The 23714-nt window shown below is 37.4% G+C and overlaps 2 protein-coding genes across 2 annotated transcripts; one reads left to right on the plus strand and one right to left on the minus strand.

Annotated features, from left to right (window-relative positions):
• Window positions 1-474: 474 nt before the first annotated feature.
• LOC112574328 (phospholipase A-2-activating protein-like) lies at window positions 475-8056 on the minus strand. The gene is made up of 12 exons (XM_025255339.1): window positions 7879-8056; window positions 7519-7712; window positions 6484-6585; window positions 6206-6325; window positions 5015-5318; window positions 4535-4695; window positions 4050-4207; window positions 3378-3597; window positions 3135-3278; window positions 2685-2795; window positions 2124-2267; window positions 475-1543 (listed from the first exon to the last, which is right to left on the minus strand). The coding sequence occupies exons 1-12, from the start codon at window positions 8016-8018 to the stop codon at window positions 987-989; spliced, it is 2355 nt and encodes a 784-aa protein (XP_025111124.1). The 5' UTR covers window positions 8019-8056; the 3' UTR covers window positions 475-986.
• LOC112573679 lies at window positions 8022-23366 on the plus strand. Its single transcript, XM_025254248.1, has 10 exons — window positions 8022-8159; window positions 8822-9877; window positions 10397-10471; window positions 13319-14306; window positions 16370-16490; window positions 17434-17515; window positions 17847-17911; window positions 18517-18738; window positions 18858-18950; window positions 19402-23366. Exons 1-10 carry the CDS (start codon window positions 8120-8122, stop codon window positions 19567-19569), a joined length of 2910 nt encoding a protein of 969 aa, XP_025110033.1. The 5' UTR covers window positions 8022-8119; the 3' UTR covers window positions 19570-23366.
• Window positions 23367-23714: the final 348 nt, after the last annotated feature.

Below are 23714 nucleotides of genomic sequence, written 5' to 3' on the forward strand. Positions count from 1 at the left end.
CAATGCAACAGCAGTTAATTGCTGAGCAGAAACAAATTTGTGCCACTTGCCACCAAACCCTTGAGTGCAATCACCTTTCATAATTATCATCATCCCTTCAATTAACAGATATTAAATCTTTCAACATAAACAGAAACTCGCCTTAAGTTGGTAGAAAGTCCGCTCCTTGTTCTAGCCCACAAGTTCAAGGAAAAATACCTAGTAGTGTAGTAATTTACTAGTCACAGATAATGGTTTAACAACATGATTTGTAAATGCTGCTTGTGACAAACACAGTTCAAACTAGACAATTGACTTGAACGGTACAGATATCTGTAAAAGTAGTGGATGGCTTTATTATGAGGCATATGTTAAAATCTTCAAAAGGAATGAAGGCTAAATGGAATGATAGTCCAAATAGTTTTAATATTAACAAAGTCTTAACCATATAAATGGGTATAAATTCTATTTTAAAATGCAGAAGATAACACTTTATGATGTTTTATAAACATATTTATTTGCTTTCTATAATATTTCTTACCATGACTGGCATAAATGAAAAGAATAGCTTTTAGCAAGTCCCAATTAGCACAAAATAAATCATGCAGACCATTTTTGTACCTAAATTACCACCATGTGCATAAGCTCTCTGGGCAACTTAAAGCAGTAGATGCCCGATAAGAATTTTACTGCTAACAAAGAGTTTATCCTCAAGTCAACAAGTAGGAAAATGTGGCTTAAATTTATACAATATCAGCTCAGACAATGTTGATTTAAATAACCACAGACATGCTCTGGATATGGTTATTTTCAGTATTTTAATTTAGCCCGTGAGATATTTATTGTTCTTTGATAGTAGCGATGTACTCGGGCATATTTTCTACTTTTCAAAGTGAAGAATTAAAAACAATACAAAAGAACAGTTTGGCAACATTCAAACTACAAGTATTCATTAAAGCACAGCACTTCTTGCACAGCATGGTATTTGCATCTATAAAAAAATTCTTCTACGTAAGATATTTGAGCAGTTGATCAGCACACTCTAACACCTTATTGGAATCGGATTTATTTATTAGCATTCTTAGAACAGGTGCAAGCTCTAACGAATGCATCACAGCTTGACAGCTCTCATCTTCATGTATCAATGTTCCCAGTGCAGCCAGCAGGCGGAAGGCAGCCTCTGCATCAAGCTCCCTTCGAAGGATTTTGGCTGTGGTAGCAAGACATTCTGACTTCAGGTCAAAGTCTTTGGCAGCAGCTGCAGCAATAGAGAAGTTCAACAAAGTAGTGCTCAGTGCTAGCTGAGCATTCTTGGTGCTGATATTTTTACACTGCTCAATACTCTTCAATAAGCGTGATGGGTCTGCTAAAAGAAGTTTCACACCATCTGGCTGACTGAAGAGGTTGGTCAGGGTTCTCAGAGACATTTGATTTGCAGCAGAACTTTCCTCAATCAAATATCTACAAAGGTCATCCAGGAAGTTAGGTTGCTGGCAGAAGTGGTGACAGACAGAAGGCTGCTTTACTCCCATTCGTAATAAATCAAGACCTGGAAAAACTTTATCTACAACAAAATCAAAAAAGTATAGTTATTAATGACTCATTATCTACTATCTGTGGTCCTAATCTCTAAAAACTACTCTCAGCCATTAAGACTTTATATAGATATGCAATTCTACATTTAAGAAGCAAACGCAAGGAAGTTGTTTTAAGCTCAAAAAACAATAATAATAATGAGGATTTATTGAGCGCCTTTTCAAAGATTAGTTCATAGTGCTTTATATAAATCATACACAGACTAAATCATTAACAACCATGCACCCATATTTGCATATAACAGACACGCTCACTTCTACAACATACACTACTTAAAAAGTAAATTACAGACACACATTATACACGCTCCTGGTCAGGACAGGGTTGCAGTGAAGTTGTAGTTCAGAAAAGATGCATCTTAAGTTTAGACTTAAAAGGAAGCAAGAAAATCAGAGTGACAAAGGCTGACATGTAATCCATTCCAGGTCGATGTGACTAGGTAGGAGAAAGACCTCTGTCCATACATCTTTGTCTTTGCTAGTGGGATTCAAGTATGTCATCCAGCATTACAGGAACTGCTGATGTCTAGTTAAAAAGTGAAATGCTACCTGGTGGCCACTGCAGTAACTGCTGTAGGATGGTCAGATCTGCATTTGTAGCCTTTCCAGTAACGATGTGCTCTAGCCGGTCCAGGGCTTCTTCAGGAACACGCAAATGAAGCTCAACGTTTCCATTGAACTCTTTCAGTTTAGCTTTACAAAATCAAAGTTCTGAGTTATCGAAAGATGCATGATTCTGATTTACTTTACCTCTGTAATATAATTAAATGCATCGCATTGTTCCAAGGACATCAATTTAATTAGACTCAGTTTCATACATCCAAAATGTTTTTGCTCTTTATTAACAGTTTTACTAAACTTTTCAGCAGATTTAAAATATGCATGAAAAGACAACAAATCTTTGTACATGGTACTGCACCTACACAAATGACATCAAGTAAATTATTTCATGATTTTTCCATGTGAGCATTTTTGCTTTGACAGCCTGCCTGAGACTTTAGATATTGGCTTAGTTACTTTGATTATTAGTATCTGTAGGTCATGCAACAACAATTCAGTTATACAACATATTCTTGCTTTGCATGCATCAGAACTAAAACAAAGACTCACCAATAATTTTTTTAACATCTGCATTGTCTGAAGTAAGAAAGGCATTGACTGGGTAATACGGAGTACTACTGGCGGTAGGTGTACTTCCACTAGGCCTGTAGCTTCCTGCACCTGATCACAGTCAAGTCAAGCCTCCTCAAGCAAAGGACAATTTATATCAGACCCAAAGTATAAAGAACAGGCACTTCCATAAAAAAGGCAGAACTCTTTTAAAGTATTTGCATCTCAAAACTCCTAAACCTTTGCATGATTTATGCCTTTGAGACACAATTCTCAACTAGTCTCATAAAACTTAGTGTTCTGCCATCAGTTCTCTGCTTTGAAATTAAAAAAAAGCACCTATTCTGTAGTGTCCTCAAATTTCTAAAGAGAAAACCGTTAAGTGGTTTAGAAATACCTACAGGAAAGTCCATCCAAAAAGTATAAATAATGTATAATTAATAGTTTTACCAGTAAATGGATCTGCACCAACAGTTGGAACAACACTGTTGACAACAGAAGCAGCTGGCTGGTATCGTGTGTTTCCAGTGAAAGGGTCAGAGCCTCTTATGTCACCCCCTGCAGTCAAACGTCCAGGTACATAGCGGTTCTCTCCTGTTAAATTTTGACAAAAATTTGAGTGTGAATTTCTATAACCCAGCATCCTAATCCAATTTTTTAAATCTGACAATAACAGAATTTAATCAAACGCACCAGTAAATGGATCAAAGTATTCATTTGATTGCACAGCTGGCTCAATGCCCTTTGCATTGGTAGTGATGAAGTTAGCCACTTGGTCTAAAAACAGCTGACTCAAGTTGTTTTTGTGTAGAAATTTCTGCGCAGCTTGCCAGGGATCCTCCGCCTTATTGTATGGCAGCTTGAGAGGAGGCTTACCATCTTCTATGTCCACATCAAAGACATAATCATATTCCTGAAACAGGGCAATGCAAGCTACAGAGAATTGTTGGTGTTTATGGCTGCCTGTGGGTTCAATGATGCAGAAGATTGAGTAGTAATCAATAGGGTAAAATTGCTTTCACATCTACTGATGGTCTGTTACAAAAAGATTCCTAAAGGGGATAACATTCTGAGATGTGTTCTGCTTCAGTGATGGTGTGACGATAGTGTTTACAGCAATTCCAGAGATGATAAAATCTCCAAGCAGCAAAAATTAAAAGGTGTGCTACTTCTGAGGCCAAGCTAAAATTATCTTTGACAGATTCACTCCTATCCTCCACCCTTATTGGCTGATTTGCCATGATCTAGCTTTAGTTGTGGGCTTGGTGTAAAACACCAACTCCACCCACCCCACCCTTAACACTTGTTTTTTGTGATCCAAGAGCATGTTGTTTCTTGCTACTTTCAGTCTGTTACTAAACCTACCTTGCCCTCATATAAGACTTTGCCAGAAGTTGCTTGTGAACCTCCTGAGGAGCCAACAACTTCACCAACTTTACTCCATTCATTTTTTGCAGCATCCCAGCTGTAAGCCTCAACACGGTCTCCATCACGTATTAATTTTGTCTGTCCATCTCTGCGACCTCAACATTTTTAAAAATGAAGACTGTTTAAACAAAACAAAGCAAAATCCTTGCTGCTTACAATTAAAATGTTCTGAATTTTCAACAATCACTGTTTACCAAATAAATATTTACTCAGTTCTCACATAAAAAGCTTCTCTTTTCATGACAGCTAAGCTGACTTCAGCCAATTAACTATAAACTGACATATCTATTCCATCACCTCTGCAAGCAGCAGCAAGATGGACCACATACTGATACCTGGCTAAGAAAGAGAGCCAACATAGAACAAGCCATTTTCCTTTTAACTCTGTAGGTAAATAATATGAAGCATAAAGCACTATGTACCTGGATTGAAAAGTGCTTCAGGACCAGGAAGGTCTTCTTTATTGATGTCGCCCACTTGACTAGCAATTGTGGAACTGGCTACTAGTTCCTCAAAGGCCTTCTGCTGGTCTGGAGATGCCATCCTTTCTGGAGCTGCTGTAAACACTCTGATCACACCATCACTGAAACAAGACCAAAGGAATAACCTTTTTTTCATTTGCTTTAATCATTTTAAATTCTTTAAAATTTTGACATAATCTGAACCTGTCAGTTGGTGTGAATTACATATGCGCTTCTCTCACTCTCACACACACATACACAAAAGGATGAGATGTCACAATAATATGACTTGCTCCCATTAGTGTATGCAGATGACTGAGAAATCAAAATATTACATTTAAATGCCATATACTAGCAAGTGTCCATGTACATTAACTATTTGCAATATCATCTCACTATAAACCAATGAATAAAAAGAGGGGAGGTAAAATGATGTCAAACCTAGCTCCTGTGACAATGTCACCATTTGGTAGAGTACAGACACACCAGACTGACTGTGTTGGATGTGAAATAGTCTGTATGCATTTTCCATCACACCAAACCCGCACTGTGCAGTCTTCTCCACTTGTAACGAAGTCTTGGCCATTGGGCAATATAGCAATGCTGTAGACATAGTTATTGTGGCCACTGTAGACACCAATACAGTCACCAGACATTGTCCACTTTCGTACTGAGCAATCATTTGCACAGGACAAAAATGCTCCATTTTCTAGTGCTGCAAGCCCCCGTACACAATCTGTGTGACCTGAAAATATTATAAATATATCAGATTTTTTTTCTCAAATTTACTTTAATATTTTTCATAACATTCTTCCACAATATTCTCAAGAATAATTGTTTGTATAAGACATTTTAAGTTAAATATCTTTTTAACATTTTTAAAAGTGGTTCTTAGCAGTAGATATATATATCTCATGGAGTTTGAGATTCGCAACATGTAGGGAAAACTTGTACTGCAACGGCAAAGGCTTACTCGTGAGAAAGTGATTGAGATTTAAATAAAAACAAGAAAAAGTTTGTTTTTGAAGACATCAGTCCTGAATCATGTTACATTCCCGTTGCTTGAATCTTAATCACTTTCTCACAATGGGTACGCTTAGAGGCACGAAAATCACGTTGCCACACACATCTATGCATCACAAATCCCAAAATTTCTAAGAACAAAACAGTGAACTTATATAGTGCCATATCCCAGTCCTATGAGCAGGCTCATGGCGCTTAACAAAAAAACAAAAAAGGACACACAGAAATCATCCACAGGCACATGCAACAAACATAGCAGGGCTTCTGCTAAGGCTAAATTCTTTAGGGTCCCAGGTACCCCTTCTTCAGATTTTTAAGCGGTCCCTGTTCTTTGTCCAAATTTGAAGGGGACCCCATTGACGAAAATTGAAGGGGTCCTCCGAACTTTTAATGCATACTGTACGCAATTTTTTGCGTAAGCAGAAGCCCTGCATAGAATGCCCTATGAGATGAATGATATGTAGCCAAAAGCTACTCCCAGCATACACAAGTCATTTGAAAAACTGTAATCCACGCTGCAAATGCTCCTTTCCACACCACAGGTTCAGTCCATAAAGATACAAACCTGTAAAAACAGCTACCACAATATGACTTGAAATGATAACTCACCTCTGAATGTTACTTCACATCTCCCAGCTTTCCACAGCTTTATGGTCTTGTCGGCAGAGCCAGTAAGCATGACCCCCTTCTCAGACATAACTGCTACAGCCCACACTGCCATTTCATGGCCTAAAATGAATATAAAAAATTAAAAACAATTATAATGTGACCAAAAAAAAAAAAAAACACCCCAAATCAGTAAACAAGTATAGAACTCGAAAAAGAAAGTAGCAGAAGTGGTGCACTGCCCCTGTTAACATTTTTTTTTTTTTTTTTGTCTTGCTTACCTTCTAAAGTCATTACGCATTTTTGATTTAGCCAGACTTTAGCTGTTTTGTCCCATGAGCCACTCAGCAAGAATCCAAATTTCCCTGAGGCAAGTGCACAAACTGAAATTGCAAATGAATATACATGATTCAAGTAAAATTTCAACTTCTCACAATATATTATGCTAAAAGAATTTTAATAAAAGTCAAGGAATCATATTACTCAGATGATAGTAGAAAGATATAAATGATAAGGCAGACAAGGATGATAATGTCAATCACCGAACTTTCCCTTGTTATGGACAAGATGACCATGTAAACAATTTAAGAGCAGAAACACAACTTTATTTATTATACAATATAAACTACTTAAAATAACCAAGCTCACTTGCAGATTTACTTTTAATAAAAATTTGTACTGTCCATGGACACTTCTAAAAAAAGCAGTCGCTTATTTTATTATTAAAACATAAGATACTGTATAAATACAGCTGATTATTTTTTATACAATGATGAGCAAAGTGGGAACTCTTGAAGATCAAAACCTGATTTGCCAGACACACTTCTGCTAAAATGGTGATTACATCTGATTATACAACTATACTAATGATAAATATGTGTACACAGTTTAAGAAACACCAGTCAACTGTTCAAACAATGTATGGTACTGTTGATAAGAATCTGAATTTAAGACAATAAGAGCTTTTTGAGTCAATAGCAATTGATTTGTCTTTTGGGCCTGGGACAATTCAGCTTTCGGTGTTGCAATGATGTGGTCTTACTTGGGATAATATGTTCATGGCTGGAAAGATTTGACAGAGATGGCAGGGTGATATGATCTTGGGGCAAAATGAGTGACCATTTTGGGGTATATTTAATATTGTTTTAATTTAAAGCTTTTTACTTAACCCATACACCATCTAAATTGCAAAGCAATTTCTTTGTGCACTAGTTATTTAAAGTTTTTTAAATTACATGTATTTTAAAATATATTTGATTTAAATTGACTCAGTTTCGTTTAAATACATGTAATATATAAACTCTTGAAAGTCAAACCTGTATCTGTATGCCCTGTCAGTTTACAGACAGCCTCAAGCTGACCTGGCACAAACATAAGGATGGTATTGTCATTACTCCCTGTGACAATTAGACCACTTGGGTGAGATTCATCTGGTGGTAAAACACAGACGGCTGCTACAAAGTTGCTATGTCCTTGAAGAACCTGGCCCTCAATAAAGCCTGCATTGTGCCTGAAAAAAAGTTAATCAAGTATTTCTATTCCACTCCATATATCGCCTTCTTGGTACTTAGCGCTACAAGGGGAAACTTTCTTGTTCTAGTTACGGTTTCGTTTCTACAGTCACTGATCAAAGATTAGGACAATTTTCGCTCAACACTTAATGGTTCAACGCTTACTCATTCGGAAGCCAGACTCGAGCAGTTGTGTCTCTAGAACCAGACACGATGCCTCCTTCGGGAATTATTGTAGCCGACAGAGAACGTACATCTTTCTTGTGTCCTACAATATTACACCGCAGTTTATACGACGTCGCCATCTTCGACGATGCGCTTCTTTTTTAAGCCGGGAGGACACTAGAGAGTTCCCACCGGAAGTTTACATTCATCGACCGCACATTTGTGTTCTCTTCAAATAATCATGGCATCACTTAAAAGAGGATCAGATGAAGACTCAGAAGGTCAGATTATGAGTAAAGGATTGCACTTTATTTTTGTTCACTATAATATTAATAAAATATTGTGCACTTCATGTACTAAATAACGTAGGCAACTTGAAGTAATAAGCAAATCGACGTGGTCTCTTATCAACGTAATTATTATCGTTAATATAATATATATTAAAATTATATTTGCTTTGCAAAGCTTATTTTCTAAGGTACTTTTCTTTACGGTGTTAGTCATTGTCAAAATGTATGAAGTCATAAAATAAATTATAGAAATCCATTATCTTGACTAAAAGGGATGTTGCACAATAGAGATGCTTTCATTACTCCTTTATATTACGATTTTGTAAACTGTATTATAAAAGTAGTGAACACCAACCCCGTATGCTGTCTATAATTAAAAAAATTATATAATTTTTAATGAAGTAAGTATTAACAATGGTATCGATTTTGTAAAAAAAAAATATATAACATTCTGTGCTAATTTTGTAATATAAAATCATACTGTGTGTGGATTGTGTATATATATATGTGTGTGTTTTGGTATATATGAGTGCATTTGGATGTATGGTCGCATTAGAAGAAGAAAAAAAGCCTGAAATCTTGAAGATGAATCTTAGTAGTCGGCAGATGATATGCGATGTATTTCTCATAAATGATTCTTACTTTCTTTAAAGGGACAGTTTGCAAAATGTCCAGAAAGGATGACAACACAGATGATGATGGACCAAGATCTAAAACTGGCAGAATCCGGAAAAAGTCTGCTAAAGTTCTTGAAATGGAGGAATTTGAAGAAGCAGAAAAAAAACAGTTTACAAAAAAGTCAGACACAAAAGGGAAAATCACAGCAGTTCCAGTCATGTCAGGGTCAAGTGCAAAAAAGAGTAAAATAAAATTTGTTATGGAAGAACCAGGAATGCCAGGCTCTGCAGCTATCACAGCTGTCCCTAATGAGACATTTGCTCCAAATATCATCCTACAGAGTCCTGTTGCATCAGATTCTGTGTCTCTTAGTCCACTGAAATCTGGCTCTAAACAGGCTGTAGCTACAAAGATAAGAGATGGCCAAGGTAGTGTCATCAAACTGCTCCTCAGTTCACCTGCAATGCCAACCCCGCCATCAGTGACAACCAGTGTTCTTACTAAGACCTCACCTCCCACAACAGTAAATGCAGCTGATGTTGGCACTCCAGCACATGCGATACCAAGCAAGAAAAGTGTACCTAAACTTAAAACAGAACCTCTAATAAAGCAAGAGATAGGATTACCAGCTCACACTGAAGGAACATCATTTCTAAAAGTTGAACCAATGGAGACAAGTCAGACACACCTTTTGTTGGACACCACTCTGACACAAGAAATGGTAAGATCACCACAAATCAACATAAAATCAGAACCTGGTCCTCCAAAGAACACATCTGGGAGCTTGAAGATGAAACTTATGATGTCTCCAAAAGACTCTAAAACTTTTGAATCTATCTTTCCAACCTCTGTGCCCATTCCAAACATCTTTGGGAGCCATGATGAAACAGATGGAGAGATAGACTCAGCAGAAACTAACAATGCTCCTAAGACAAAATCAGGACTAAAGAAGAAGAAGTCATCTATAGCAGGTGAGAAACTACAGAAACAGCCCAAAAAGCATCAAACAGCAGCACAGCAAATGCCTAATCTTGCAGCTCTCGTCACTGGAGGCAAAGCAAGAAAAGCAGCAGTGAGCACAAGGATGAGATGAGAGTCAGCATGTCTGATGGTGTAGACACAAGCATGTCAGATGCATCACTTGACATGAGCAGTATTGTGGACAGTGCCTTGGATATGGAAGAGGAGGCAGCACTCGTCATTGCGGAGGGTGTCTCTGCTCCTAAAAAGCACAAAAAAAACGTATTGGTGGTCCAGGCAAGAAAAAGACTAAAGCTATACCTGGAGATTTTGATTCAGGTAATGCAAGTATGATCTTTAGGGACTTCTAGTACTGCCTAACATTTCAGAGATATTTAGTAAGTTCATTTTGTTGTTGTTGTTTTTGAAAGCTGCTAGAAACTAGCATTTCTGTCACTCTACTTTCTTTTTGTCATTCAATCAATGAGCTATTCGTTCTCTGTTCTCTATTTCTGTGTGTGTGTGTTTTCCCTCCTTCTCACTTTCATTCTCTCATTCTTGTGTACATGAACTTCTAAAATGCATGTTAGAGTATAATTTCTTAAATTCATGTTCATTATATTGGTTAAGGTCAACACTTTTCTTCATAGATGAAGGATCTTCAGCACCACCTGAGGGAGATATTGCTGCCCTGGCTGCTAAAGTTCAAGGCAGTGGAATCTCTAGTAACAAAAAGAAGTATAAAAAACATCAGGAGCTTACAGAAAATGCTAGCCTACTGTCAGATGTAAGATTACCCACTCTTTTTTTCTTTCCACCCTTGTAGTTCATTATATCCTAATCCTTATATCTTCTCAGTCTTCTGCACCTTCTTTTGTTGTCTTTCATTGTAAAGTGATAACATTAAAAAAAATCCCTTTACTATTTACTGATAAACTGCAAAGATGATCAGTAAAATAGTTTTTCTAGAAGTCACTTATTTTTGCATGCACCTTTATGTATATGCACTCCACACACGCTTAAGCAGGAGAGATGAATGAAAGTATTTTCTCAGAGTGTTTTAAGCAAACCTAAAAGGTTAATCCTGCAAGACTTTTTCCAGATTAATTAATATACAGTTCATTCCCGCAGATGCACACATCTTCATTGCTACAGCTCAGTTGCATGATTCGCCCATATTGAGTTAATAGCCAATCAACATGCTTTCTACACATTCTGGTTTTGTCTGACAGAGCAGAAAGTAGTTGTGACCCAGCAAGGAGTAGAAAAGAATCGTTTCAGTTGCTGACTGGACACAGCAAGTATGCAAGTGTTCCTTTCACGCAAATCTGTCTTTGTTCATTCTCGAGTTGCCGGAGAGGAGGATTTCCCCTCTCGCACTGTGCTTCACATTAGCTGGTGCTCTTCTGGCTGTCTTTGTCTTCTCAATCTTGCGTTGACCCTCGAGGTGAAGGCGTCTGCTAGAGTCTGTGGATAGTGTCCTACTCAACGACTGCTGTTTGGGATGCTGTGATAGGGCGGGTGGGAGGTGTTGAAGCTATGCAAAGTTTTTCAGTGTGGCTATGTACTAATTGATGTCGTGTGCAATTTTGAAAGACGTGTCTAAGGTGCATGGGATGAGTTATTTGCGAATTTATTCGTGCTTGGAGTACTCTTGGGTCTTTTCTTGTTAGTGTGGGTTCGCAGTGTGAAGCTTGCAGCTGGAATCAAGGGTGTTATCAAAAGTAGATAGTTTGGAAGAGTACGTTTTCCAGTAATAAATGGAATTTTTTAATGTTTGCTGTCAATATTTTAATATGATTGTGTATACAACTTTTACTGAGGCAGTGCAGAGTAGTTTATAAATTAATCTGAAGATTTCATTCAAACTACGAAAGCACATGCCAGATTTTTTTATGAGGACCCTGGCATGAAGAATGTTTCAAGCAGAAGTACATATTGGTGAGTAATTTTTGAATTGGTTTTATAAGATAATTAAGTGCAATGATTTCAGGTAGCTCATACACATAAAAATCAAATACTTTGGTTTGATTGCAGACAATTTTTTAAATAAATTTTAATAATTTCTTTGGCCCAGTTTATTTCACGTTACAAATATTTCATCAAGAAACGCCTGTTGGTTTGCATGTCTGTTTGTTATTCTGTCATGATAAATTAATACTTTATTTAAAATGGAACATATTCCTTAAATCCACGTGAAAAAATTTTTTTTGACTTAGGACCATTAATAAATGTCTAGGTATGAAGTTTGGGGGAGGGGAGCAAATGGGAGGTAACTCCTTCGAGTCTTGGGAACATAAAACTCGCGTAGTTGCCGCTCGTTGTTGTGGATAAAGCAGTCAAAATGGCGGATAAGCGTAAAGATGAGGAATCGGAGGATAATTGCGAGGAAGGTTGGTATGAACCCAGTAGTTCAGAATCAGATAATCTTGAAAATGATTCAAGGATTCCATTATTAATCGAATCACAGGAAAATGGTGGTAAATATCTTAAGCTTTTAGTTTCGCTTGACGCTGGGGTGTCAAATAATAAATGATTCTTAAGACTGATCGATTGATCGAACAAACAATAGCCGAGAGTACAAGAATAAAGCCAATAATAATTCTACATCTGAAAAGGAAAATAATGTACGTAGAAAACACTGACGTTTCATTAAAGCAAATTAAATACAGGGTTTTTATTTTAGGCGACTAAATTTTAACAATTTAAAAACTAATCAGTTGTATTTAAAAACTGACGCTTTGACTTGCATTGAATATGTTAAAAGAAAACCTTCGTTTCATATTGTCAAACACCATTAATTTTAATACCAAACTAGTAAACGTACAGTTACATGCACCAGCAGACTGCACTTGTAAAAACTAGTCTTGCAAGTTTATAATTTATTCTGAACTCGCATCATCTGAATAGTGTCTGCAATGCAATATAAAAGACCAAGAGTACTAGTGTATTGGCATTATTTGATATTTTATCAGTAGTATTTTTCAAGCAGCTGAAGATTTTACGGTTTTGATTACAAAAATTCCTCCAGAACAGAAACTTGCATCCATAAAGTAATATGTTTCTTTAGTTTACTTAAAAGATCATTTATTCAGGATTATTGCATTTTTAATATTAAAATAATTTTGCTGCAACAGTCTTCACAATAGAAGTAAATAAAGCTTATATGCCTTGCCTTGTGCTTGCACACTGTGGCCATTAATTTGCTAGAGCATAATTCATTGCCTCTCAATCCTTGTTTCTGCTTCCACCATTCCTTAGTGGGGGTTTTGTTGCGGGCAAGAGTCCTAAACAACTAATCATTTTGAGTACTTTCAGTAACTACAAAACTGGTTAGCATACATTGTGTGTGTGTGGGTGTAATATAAAGAGAGAATATTTGCTATGGTGATTTTTATAGTTGTTGCTATTAAATAATGTAATTAAATGTAAAAATATATAACGTGTATTATAATTAAGCTTGATTATGGCTGCTACAAATGTTTTATTTTTTATTGTTTTTATTGTGGTTATTGCATTGGGTTTTTTTTTTATTTTTTATTTAGTGTGGTGATTTTCTTTTCTTTGAGCAGATGATACAGCAGAGGCCGTGGAGCTCTTCTTGGAGCAGGTTGCTGCTGTCACCACAAGCAACAATAACAGTGATGATCATAGTCGAGTGAAAGACAAAGAAAGAGATGTTAAACGTGCAAGTCGAATGATCATCCCTCCTGAGTGCAAGTGTCATTTAAATAATGGTCAGCCATGTCACACTCGGTTTTCTGTGGGTGAACTAATGGATACAAGAATGCATTACATGACAATATCCAAGAAAGAGTTGGACATAGCAGTGCTTGCAAAGCTTGAATGTGGTATTCACTTGTCCAGAATGACTACCAGAAAGAAGCGAAAGCCCACAGAAAGAAAAAAGCACCGTACAGACTTTTATCATCATGGATATCGTATATGCAATCTCATGTTTGTATATCTTCATGGTTTCAGTTACAAGAAGCTCAAAGCTTTGGTGGCACAGTACAAGACCAATGGGGTAAAAACAAGAATTCACAAAAACCTCAAACCCAAACCTGAACTAGAAGAAAAGAAATCAAAGAAGAAAAAGCCAAAAGCGAAACCTAGGCCTAAAATGTCTAAAAAGACTTCTGTACAAATATCAAAGGTGGACAAAACTGGTTTGGAACAAAAGAAAGACAGAAATCCACCACAACCCCATTTCCTTAATATCTCTCAGCACAAAAGCATGCCACAGCCAGCAGTACCACATCCACCACCACCTCCGCCTTCAGCCCCAGTGACTTTTCCCTTGGTCAGCCAGAATAGTCATCCTCATGCACCTACATTTCCCATTGCTGCCAAACACAACCCATCCCCACCCTTCACTCACAGTGCAGCTGGCTATAGCAACAATCCTATGTTCCCTCACCATCCATCTGTTTCTACTGGTCATCCTCATCATCACCATGACTACCAAAACCAAAGGGGAATGATCAATCCACCACTTGATTTTTCCAATCAACGGACAAACCTCAGCAACTTTCCTGTGTTCCCAGGCTCCAATCCACAGTGTGTCACCTATAGCGTTGTGCATAGTGTTAATTTTTAGGTGCTGTGTTTGGATATATATTTTTTGTGAATAACTCCTGATTGGTGTAATGCTGCTTCTTTTTTTAATTGATGACTAGAAATTGTGAATCTAGTTCTCCATTTGTATGAAATCTGAGGTCATTGTTACAGACCTACCTTACACAAAAAAGTACAAGAAATGTTAAGCAGACTTTACCAAGTACATGTACTGGGTAAAAATCTAGAGCAATCACATGAAAAGAGGTCTAGGATAGGCCAAGGAAAAGCAAAGAGGATTACAAAGAAAAGAATTTTTTCATCGCAAGTTTGTATTTAACAGAAGGACAGGTGCTGGCTGAACTAGCAGACTAATCGAACAGGCAGAAAATTATTTACACAAATACAAGAAATTACTCTACAAAGATAACTTTTTACTTTAGAATAAAGCACTTCACATGGTCTTAAAACTCGTGCATGAGGGTGTTATATTGGAATTGCTCTGACAAAGAAAACAGTGCTTGATTCTGTCCCTTTTTTAAGATTTTTCGAGATCATAATTTTTCTTTTGATACAAATTGATTGAATCATTGGGCAAGGAATTGAGTGTCCTTCCTGCCAGCTTTGTTGTCTGGCTAGCATGAATTTTTGTTGCAATTTCATTTAGTCTGTAATAGTGTTATCAGTCATTTTTACTTGCTCCAAATCTACTTGCAATGTTTTCTTGACAGAGTGGCTTTTATCGGGGTTGTTTTTTTCCTTCTAATGAAACACACATTTGCAGCTCTCACCACTTCTTTTATAATTAATCATAGTTTGAAGAAACCATGTACTTGCAGTTTCTTTTTCTTAGTAGAAGAGTTGAAAGCATTGTGCATGCTAGCATACCTCTCTATGGCTCTAGTACTTATGTATAATTCACACAGAATTATCTGTATTACTAAAATTATATTGAATTGTTTTTTTAGGTCCACATTTCTTAATGCACACCATCTTGCAACTTTTTTGCAATCAGTTCACGTTAGCCAGTACCTTTCCTCCCCATAAGGAATACATGATGGTAACTTGATACTGTCCAAATTGTTTCGTCGACAACTTTATTCTACTCTCAAATCCAGCTGGCCAAAATGAACACATGCTCAGCCACCATCATAGGCAGCACTCATAACCTTGTAATGAGCCTGAAGTTGAAGACTAAACACTGCTCATCCAGCCCCCCAAAATGTATTTGAGAAAATGCAAGACCTAAACATTGCAGAGATTGTCAAGGTCCAGTTAAAGGTAAGTTTGCTGCCCTGAATATAGTGGTCCTATCAGTTAGCCCTAACCAAGACAGGTCAGTACAAGACTTCAGTTATTAAAGATAGCAATGGTCTCTTCAATTTCCCACTGGATGACAAGACACTAACATCCTAAAAAGCAAGCTGCAAACCTACAGACCTGCCATCCTTCAGGAAGAAATCAAGGAAGAGGGATATGAAATCTGAAAGGGGGGAAGTCACCTTGCATTGATAACATCCCATTTGAGCTGTTCAAGCAGGTTGGGAATGAAACAACAAAGGCTCTTGGTGTTTTTTGCCAAAGATTCTGAGAAGACAATGGTCACAATCACTAATCATACTCTTTCCAAGGAAGGGAAACGGCAAACAATGCCAACACTACATGACCAGAAGCTTAATCAGCTACCCAAGCATCCAGAATCATACCACCACCACTGCTGCAGAAAAACAGGCTGGCTTCAGACAAGGCAGGAGTACAGCTAAACAGATTTACAACTGTTGCATTCTGATTTTTAAAAAAATCTGTGGGATCTCTACCACAACTGATCAACTTTTAAAAAGCATTTACAGAGTTTAGCTGAGGCATGTGATGAGAAAATTCATCTTTAAAGAAGCCGTTGTTCAAATCATCGGAATGCTGTACAAGAGCTACATGATTGTTGGCATCTGCTACAGATGTCCCCTTTCTCCTGTACTGTACAACATCTTTTCGTTTTTGTTTGTTTTTTCTTTTTGAAAAACATCATGTGAGAAATCTTTATGACCTTCATACCTCTTTCATTGAAGGGAGACCTTTGCCAACAACATCAATTTGATAGCAGGCACCACCGGCAAACTGCAAGATCTTACCTGCTGTCCTTTAGGGTACCAGGGAGGGAGGTCAGTGGTGAGGTGGACAGAGGAAGAAGTGGGTTGCAAACATGGAGAAGTAGACTGGTATTCTATGCAGGACTAGCTTGTCACTCTAGACAGGCCTGTGGCAAGCTTTATCAATAGCATCTATACAGTTTTCCAGTTCTGGTGGACCAGCACAACCACTATTTTGTCAGCTGATAATGGGATGAATAAATGAATGAAAACCTTTTTGCATCTGTATCAGCAATCAATAATAGATCCAATCAAGTATTTTATGTGTGAAAAAGCATGTAGTGAAAGATACGTGTTTTTAAGTCACTGACTTTTTTTTTTAACCAGTAAACATTGTCAGTGTTTATAAGAGACCTGAGCATAAATATTTTTGTGCTGACAAGTTATAACTAAAGCATTCCACTCCTGAGGAAGTTTATCTGTTAATTTAAATGACACGTTCGTCTCCTCCATATATTTCTGTGTGTCAGAATATGTCTGTCACACGCAGGTACACAAAGCTTGTTAGCTTCTCAGGGTCTTGTTTTGGGTTGGGGTTTGTTTTGTTTTCACGCCTGAGGTACACACTCAGTTTTTCAGGACCACATTTTTCATGTTAAGTTTATTACTGCTGAATAAACCACCATAAACCATACCTAGTATGTTTATTTTTATTATACAACTGTACAAATTATTTTCAAATGAAATGATATAATTAATGTATATTTACACTTTTTAGTACTTTCTGACTGATTGTCTGAATTAATGGCTGTATCTAATGTGTGTTGTAGTCTAGGTTTATAGTTTTGGCAGTTATTTTTGCTGTAAAACACATTTTTGCTGGTATTATGTTCATTTTATGTATATGTTGAATGTCATAAAAATTTCCAAATAAAAAATTCTTTGACAATCTTTAACTTTTTTATATATATATCACTATATGGAGAGTAGTTCTGTGTGACTGCAATACATTTTGTCCTGATGTTTCTTTTTCCCTTTTACAGTGCTTAATGAATGGCAGTGGTGCTAAAGTAAATGTGCAAATTAAGAGAAATAACCTCACTTCTGGCTCATTACTCTGCATGTGTAAAGAAAGATATTGCAATTCAGTGGAAATATTGCACTGGAATTGTTTAATCTAGATTGCAACTCTATTAAAATTGTCTTTGCCTTAGCAAGACAGTTACAAATATGTGCTTCTAAACATAGCAAAACTCTGGTTGATGAAATGGGGCTCTTTTGACCATCCTTACTCCTAAGTTCTCACCTGTTTGTTTTTAGTTTAATTTTTGTATAATAACTCTGCTTTAGAATATTATCTAGGTTTATGAAAACAGTTACATCAGCACACTATTCACTGAACTCTAGTTAATCTGCAAATTTTAAAGGTGGTGCTTATAACATTTTTGTATTGCAGACTTTGCCCAGATCAGCAGAACTCTCGGTGTCATGTGGCAGTGTTTATCCAAAAAAGAGAAAATGGTAGGATCTCTTTTTACACTCACTTGCCTGCTAGACTAGGGTTTATACATTCTCTTTATTTTAAACTTCAATGGTCTTGGATAATATTCTCATTGCTTGGGATTACAGGCTAACAGAAATTCCTTACATTTGTGTACCTACCTAATTTGCAAACAATAGATCTGTATTCCCTGATATTTTACCATTAGACTGTGTCAGTCTTTTCCTTTTTTGATTGACAGGATCATTAGCAAGAGACCTACACTCCTTGCACCATCTGCACTAATTAAAAAAATTTCCTAGGAGTTAAAGTGAAATTTCTGCATGCATTATGGAATGGAGGTCATAGCATATTCTACATGTTAGCAGACTGTCTACTTTGTGTGCATTGAGTTGCTGAAGTTAGATGTTAATGCACACTCAAGAAAAAATTGCTGTTAATGGTTCAAGTGGCAGGCAGTATTTGCATGCTTTTCACATTATGATTCAGTCAGTGTAAACATTATGGATCAGGTAGGAGTGTCATTCACTGATGTCTCCTATGGCTGTGTAACACATTAAAGTATAGTTTTGTATTTTTATTATAATTATAGATTAACCATTTAGGTAATTTTCTTTTTCATCAGATGTGGCGACGCAAGTCAAAGAAGCTGGCAGGCAAAGGTTCCACTTTAATCAGCACAGGTAAAGGAATAAAAAAAGACACTTCTGCAACAGTGACAGCAGTTACCCCTACCTCTGGGCATCAACCAGCAACTGCAAAAATTTCTTCTGGTGGCAAGACAGTTAAATCTGGGTCTACACCTGCTGCCCTGTCTATGGAGGATGCTCCATTAAGCCCAGTGAAGGTTAAACTCTTCCTTTTACCTTTGAGTGTCTCAGAATTGTGTATGTGTACATGTTGTTTTGCTGCCAACATGTCTCAAAACATTTCCACACCTGAAATAATAGCATCATGCTTTTACAGGGTTTTGGCATAGAACCAATTGACATTGCAGCCCACCTGAAACTGCTTGGAGAATCTCTTAGCATCATAGGTATGCGGCTTCAAGAACACAAGGTAAGTGATGAACACAAAGCGTTATGTATCTAGTTATCACTAGGTGTTCCATAGGAAAACAAAAGTTCTTGTAAGCAAATCTGCCTTTTGCTATTGTCTGATAATTTTACATATGGCAGATATTAATGTTTCATGTCCAAGAACAGAAATATTCAAATAGTAAACACTGGTGACATTGTGACAAAACAGACCCAGAGAGCTTTCATCCAGAGACGTCATTTTTGGTTTAGTGCCAAAGGAGATTTTGATGTTTTTATATAATCCAATTCAAAGAATCAATTATAACATACTACCTCTGTATTTTAACTAAATCCAGTAGCACGGAAATAGGGTGGGGGGGTTTATTTTTTTGGAGTGGGGGTTAAGAAGTGTCAGAAAATATGTTTATACATTATATTTTCTAAATAAGCATTTCCTAAACAATTACAGTTTGCTTGATCCTTGTGTGCAGGGATTGATAGCAGTGCAAGGGAGCCTGTCTGTGCTCTTAGACTCTTTGCTTTGTGCTTGTGGACCATTAATAGCTCTCACTCAGCAAATCCCTGGCCTGGATGGATGCTCCGAGTCAACGCACGCTCGCACATTGGATAGTGTGGCTTATATTATGCCTGGCCTTTAGTCCTTGGTAGATAGTATCAGATATCTGCAGACTGGAAAGGGCATAGAGGGCGATTTTCTAGTTGTTTGATTGCATAATTGAATCTTTCCTTTGTTGTTTCTACTTTCATTACTCCATTTTTTTGTTAAAGCTACAACTGGTTTAAGGAAATATTTAGACTACCTGAAAATATGTTTTTATGCAAAGTTGTCTTGCTTTAGCAATTCTGTAAGCAGTGATCTTGGTTTTTTTTTTTTAATTTTGTAAGGGATCTTCTGTGTTAATATGCTACAACGTAAATTGTTATACGAAGAGCCACAAGTGCATGCTTCCAAACAGTTATAAATTGCACAGTAAACATGCAGTACAGTAGTGAGGTTACACAAACAATAAGTAATAACATTTCATGTACAGATTTTTTCCAATAAACCACAGTAGTGTTATTGCTTTCTATAGAAAACAGTGCATGTTTCACTGTTTTATTTTTCCATGTTTTAGATCTGACATCTGACTGCCCATATTTTCTATTACTATTAGAGAAGTTTTGTTTAAAAGTTGGCTATAATGCTTTTAAGGCAGGACAAGTTAGTGCATTATTTCCATCATTTGTTGTTTAGTGGTTTACCATTTCACATTTATTCATTCATTTAAACAAAATATCCATAAATGTGTTCAACGTTTCATGCAAATTAGATAATAATGTTTGCATGCAGAGCGTGTGTAGTCATGTATGGAACGCGACAAACACACATAATGTTTTCAGTCTTTTTTCAACTAAAGGGGCCGAGCAAGTCTTTACACATTTTTTTTAGATAATGGTCTAGCTAACGAGCAAATGGGGATGGACTTAACACGATGACAGCATTTTGCGGCGAGAAATAGAAGCCGAAGTACACTGTCATAGTTACTGACACTTCTCACTAGAAGATGTATGTCCTTGTTGATCTTTCCAACTTGTAGCGCTATCATACATCTGAATATAGAGCAGAGTTTTTTTTATATTTAACTCGGGATTTAAATGAATATCGAATCTGAACGTCGAATATGGATGGCAGTCTGAACGAGGGCCTAAAGATAAACACGAATAGGCCTACCCTGCAATATAATAGCATTGTCCTTTCAGGCTTCATGGCGACATGTCGCTAGCACACGAACAGTGATTCCTGTCGCATTCTTCGCTTAGTGGTTCTCTTTACGAAATTCCGAGTGAAGCATCCAACATGCTGCTTCTCAGGCGTTAGGACTTACAACTCAGCATGTACACTCAATGTATAAAGGCTCGAGTCGCTGTTCCTTTATTCACACCGTGCCACAGACTGGTTCACGGTACATCCTTGCACAGAATAAACACCAACCTGACAGTCGTTGGATCTTTAACCATGTCACCAGGTTAATCTATGATAAGCGGATGATTTTTTTTATAAAAGGAAAATACATTTTTTCTTGTCTGGAGTCTAAATGTGGTTTCTAACACAGACTTTGGGACACTTCGAAGATTTGACGGCTTCAGCACCTTCTTCAGGTAACGGCCTTAACATCTCACCAGCAACGGTTCAGAGTTGCCAATTCCGTTTCCACATTATCCTTTTTCATTCTCGGTTCTAAATTTGCAAAACCACGGTTTTTGCTAGATATCACAGCGTTGATCCCATCTTGTGACTTGCTTTTCTCGCGCTTGAACCTGGAGAGTACATCCTGTCTTTCACTGTCACTGCCATTTCAGCTTGTGTTTGGATTTTGCCATGCGTTTTGATAATATAATTATCGTGTCAGTATATTTTTGTTAACCTTTTCTATATTTTCATTATTGAGATTACAGTCCCATTATTTTATCTTCTTTGTTAAGACTTATCTGACTTCTTTCCAACTCATCTGTAACTTGTTCTCCATGTTGGATAAAAGCACCAACACTTAAACTTTCTCAGCTTTTCCCTCTTATAAAAATAGGTTTATTTTTCCGTTTTTGTTTTCTTTTTCTTTTTCCTGGCCAACGTGCAGGTGTCTTCGATTGTTTCGCAGATCCAAGGCATGCTAGAATGTTGTTCACTTATCATTTTGTTTCTTTTTAGTGTACAACTTTGCAAAGGCCTGCCATATAAGAACTGGGAAAGGGAGAATTTGAATGACAACCAACGTACCCCTCACACGACGGAAAGGACTGTCGGGACAAACCTATCCCATTCCTACAGTTCTCTCTATCACAAGTGCCTTAACATATTTTTAACAATGCTATTGACTTTCTCAACTAAACCGTTTCCTAACCTGGTCTTGGTCCCTTGATCGACAAAGTTAACTTGCCTAACCGTCTCCCGCGAACTGTGGGGCGGTCTGGTGGCGCACCGGTTACCGCATGTCACCACTACAGTGAAGGTTGGCTGTACTGGGTTCAGCTCTCGTCTCGGGCACGCTGTTCTTTCTCTGCATCTGACATCTGTTTACAGGGCTGACTACCTTGCCGTGACATAGCCTTAGTTGCTGGCTCGGCGTAAAACACCAATCGCTCCCTTCTCCCGTGAACTGTGAACCGCGGTCAGCATTTCTTTCGGGACACTTGGCAGGGTCTGTATAGATTACCACATATCTTTCCCTTCTTAAGAACGCGCACGGTATGAAGTTCCATTTTTCCTGAAGTATGAGGTAATTATTTTTTCTTCTCCACTTGTGCCTTGGGCCTCTTTCTCATCTAGCTTAGGTATTGCTGGGGAGAGGAGTTTTCCTCTAAACTCTCCCTAATTTATCTGCATCATGCTGCCTAATAGAGGCTGTGACATATACAACCGATTGTCTACCTTGTTACTGTCACTCTGAAGAGCATACTCTCCTCACGTTGTAAACCGAGAGATTTCTTCAGTCCTGTTGGTTTCAGATGAGAACCTTGCAGAATCTTTTCACATAATTATAATAGTATTGTGGTTTTTAGTGCGTTTACGCCATTACAGTCGCACGAAGAATACAGTTGTTGCAGCAAATTTTAAAGTGGTTAGAGGGTTACATCATGTTTAAGTTTGGAACGGACAACTGGAATAGCGCCCCCTTGTAGTGTGTGCGTGGACTGGGGTGGTGAGAATGTCGATCTTTGAATTTTGATTGAGATAGGTGCGGCACGTGCCAGTGGTTAGAAAACTCACTGACCTCACCGCGCGCTGGTAGTTTATGAACCTCCTTGTTTTGTACTCGCATTCCCTATGGGGCGCCAAAATGATGCATTTTATGTTTATACAATTCAATTCTATAATTATAGATTGCATTCTATAGTTATACATTGCATTCTATACTTAGAGAATGCATTCTATAGCTAGAGAGAGACAAACTCGGTAAAAACCAAAGTATTTCATTTATATTATACTCAGAAGTTGTTATCCAATTCATTTTACATATTCAATTCCATTCTGTAGCTAAAGGATGCATTTTAGCTATACAGTTCTGTTATATACAGATAGAATGAATTCTGTGAGTTGAAATGTATGCGGAACAAGGCTGGCTCATTTGCATATGGGGCAAGATCGAATGAGTCGTTTGACCTCTACTTGGATGATATTAATAATTATGTTCGAGGGACGAATTTCAGTAACTTGTTTTGTTAGCATGTAATGTCTTCGGAGGGATGATTCCCTCGTATGGAGTTTCGAACCATATATGTTGGTTGTTAACAGGAAATAATTGTGTAGTTTCTTTCTGGGTCTGCATCCTTATTGCTGAAACATTGTGGTAAATAGATATTTTGCATTATCTCTCAGTGTTTAATACAATTTTTTTTTTATCTTGTGCTGATATAAAGAAAAGTACCCATTCTTGGGCTAAGCAATACGGAAACCCCATTGGCAAGTTTCTGCTTTTTGTTGAACGAAAGAACACGTGTTGCTGTGGTGTTATGCGTTGAGTGCTAGGTTTCTCGTCACATTTTAGTTACTGTCACCCTTATCTACAGCTTTTCATGTGACACTGTGGTCTGAATTGACATCTTAAGAAGATAGTTATGTCCATAACAGCTTACCCATGTGCTAGTGCAGCCACACAAAACACCCCGAAGTGCGTGCACTATCCACAAAGCAAAGAGCCAGGAAATGTGGCCGAGAAGGTTGGATCTTCGCACCCAATTCCAGGGACAGTAAGTTACCTCCGCCACATTGCCAGCTTTGTGTTATCCCTCGGCAAGAAGATATAAC

Source organism: Pomacea canaliculata, linkage group LG10 (assembly GCF_003073045.1).
Source record: "Pomacea canaliculata isolate SZHN2017 linkage group LG10, ASM307304v1, whole genome shotgun sequence".
In the NCBI taxonomy this organism is placed as follows: Eukaryota; Metazoa; Mollusca; class Gastropoda; order Architaenioglossa; family Ampullariidae; genus Pomacea; species Pomacea canaliculata.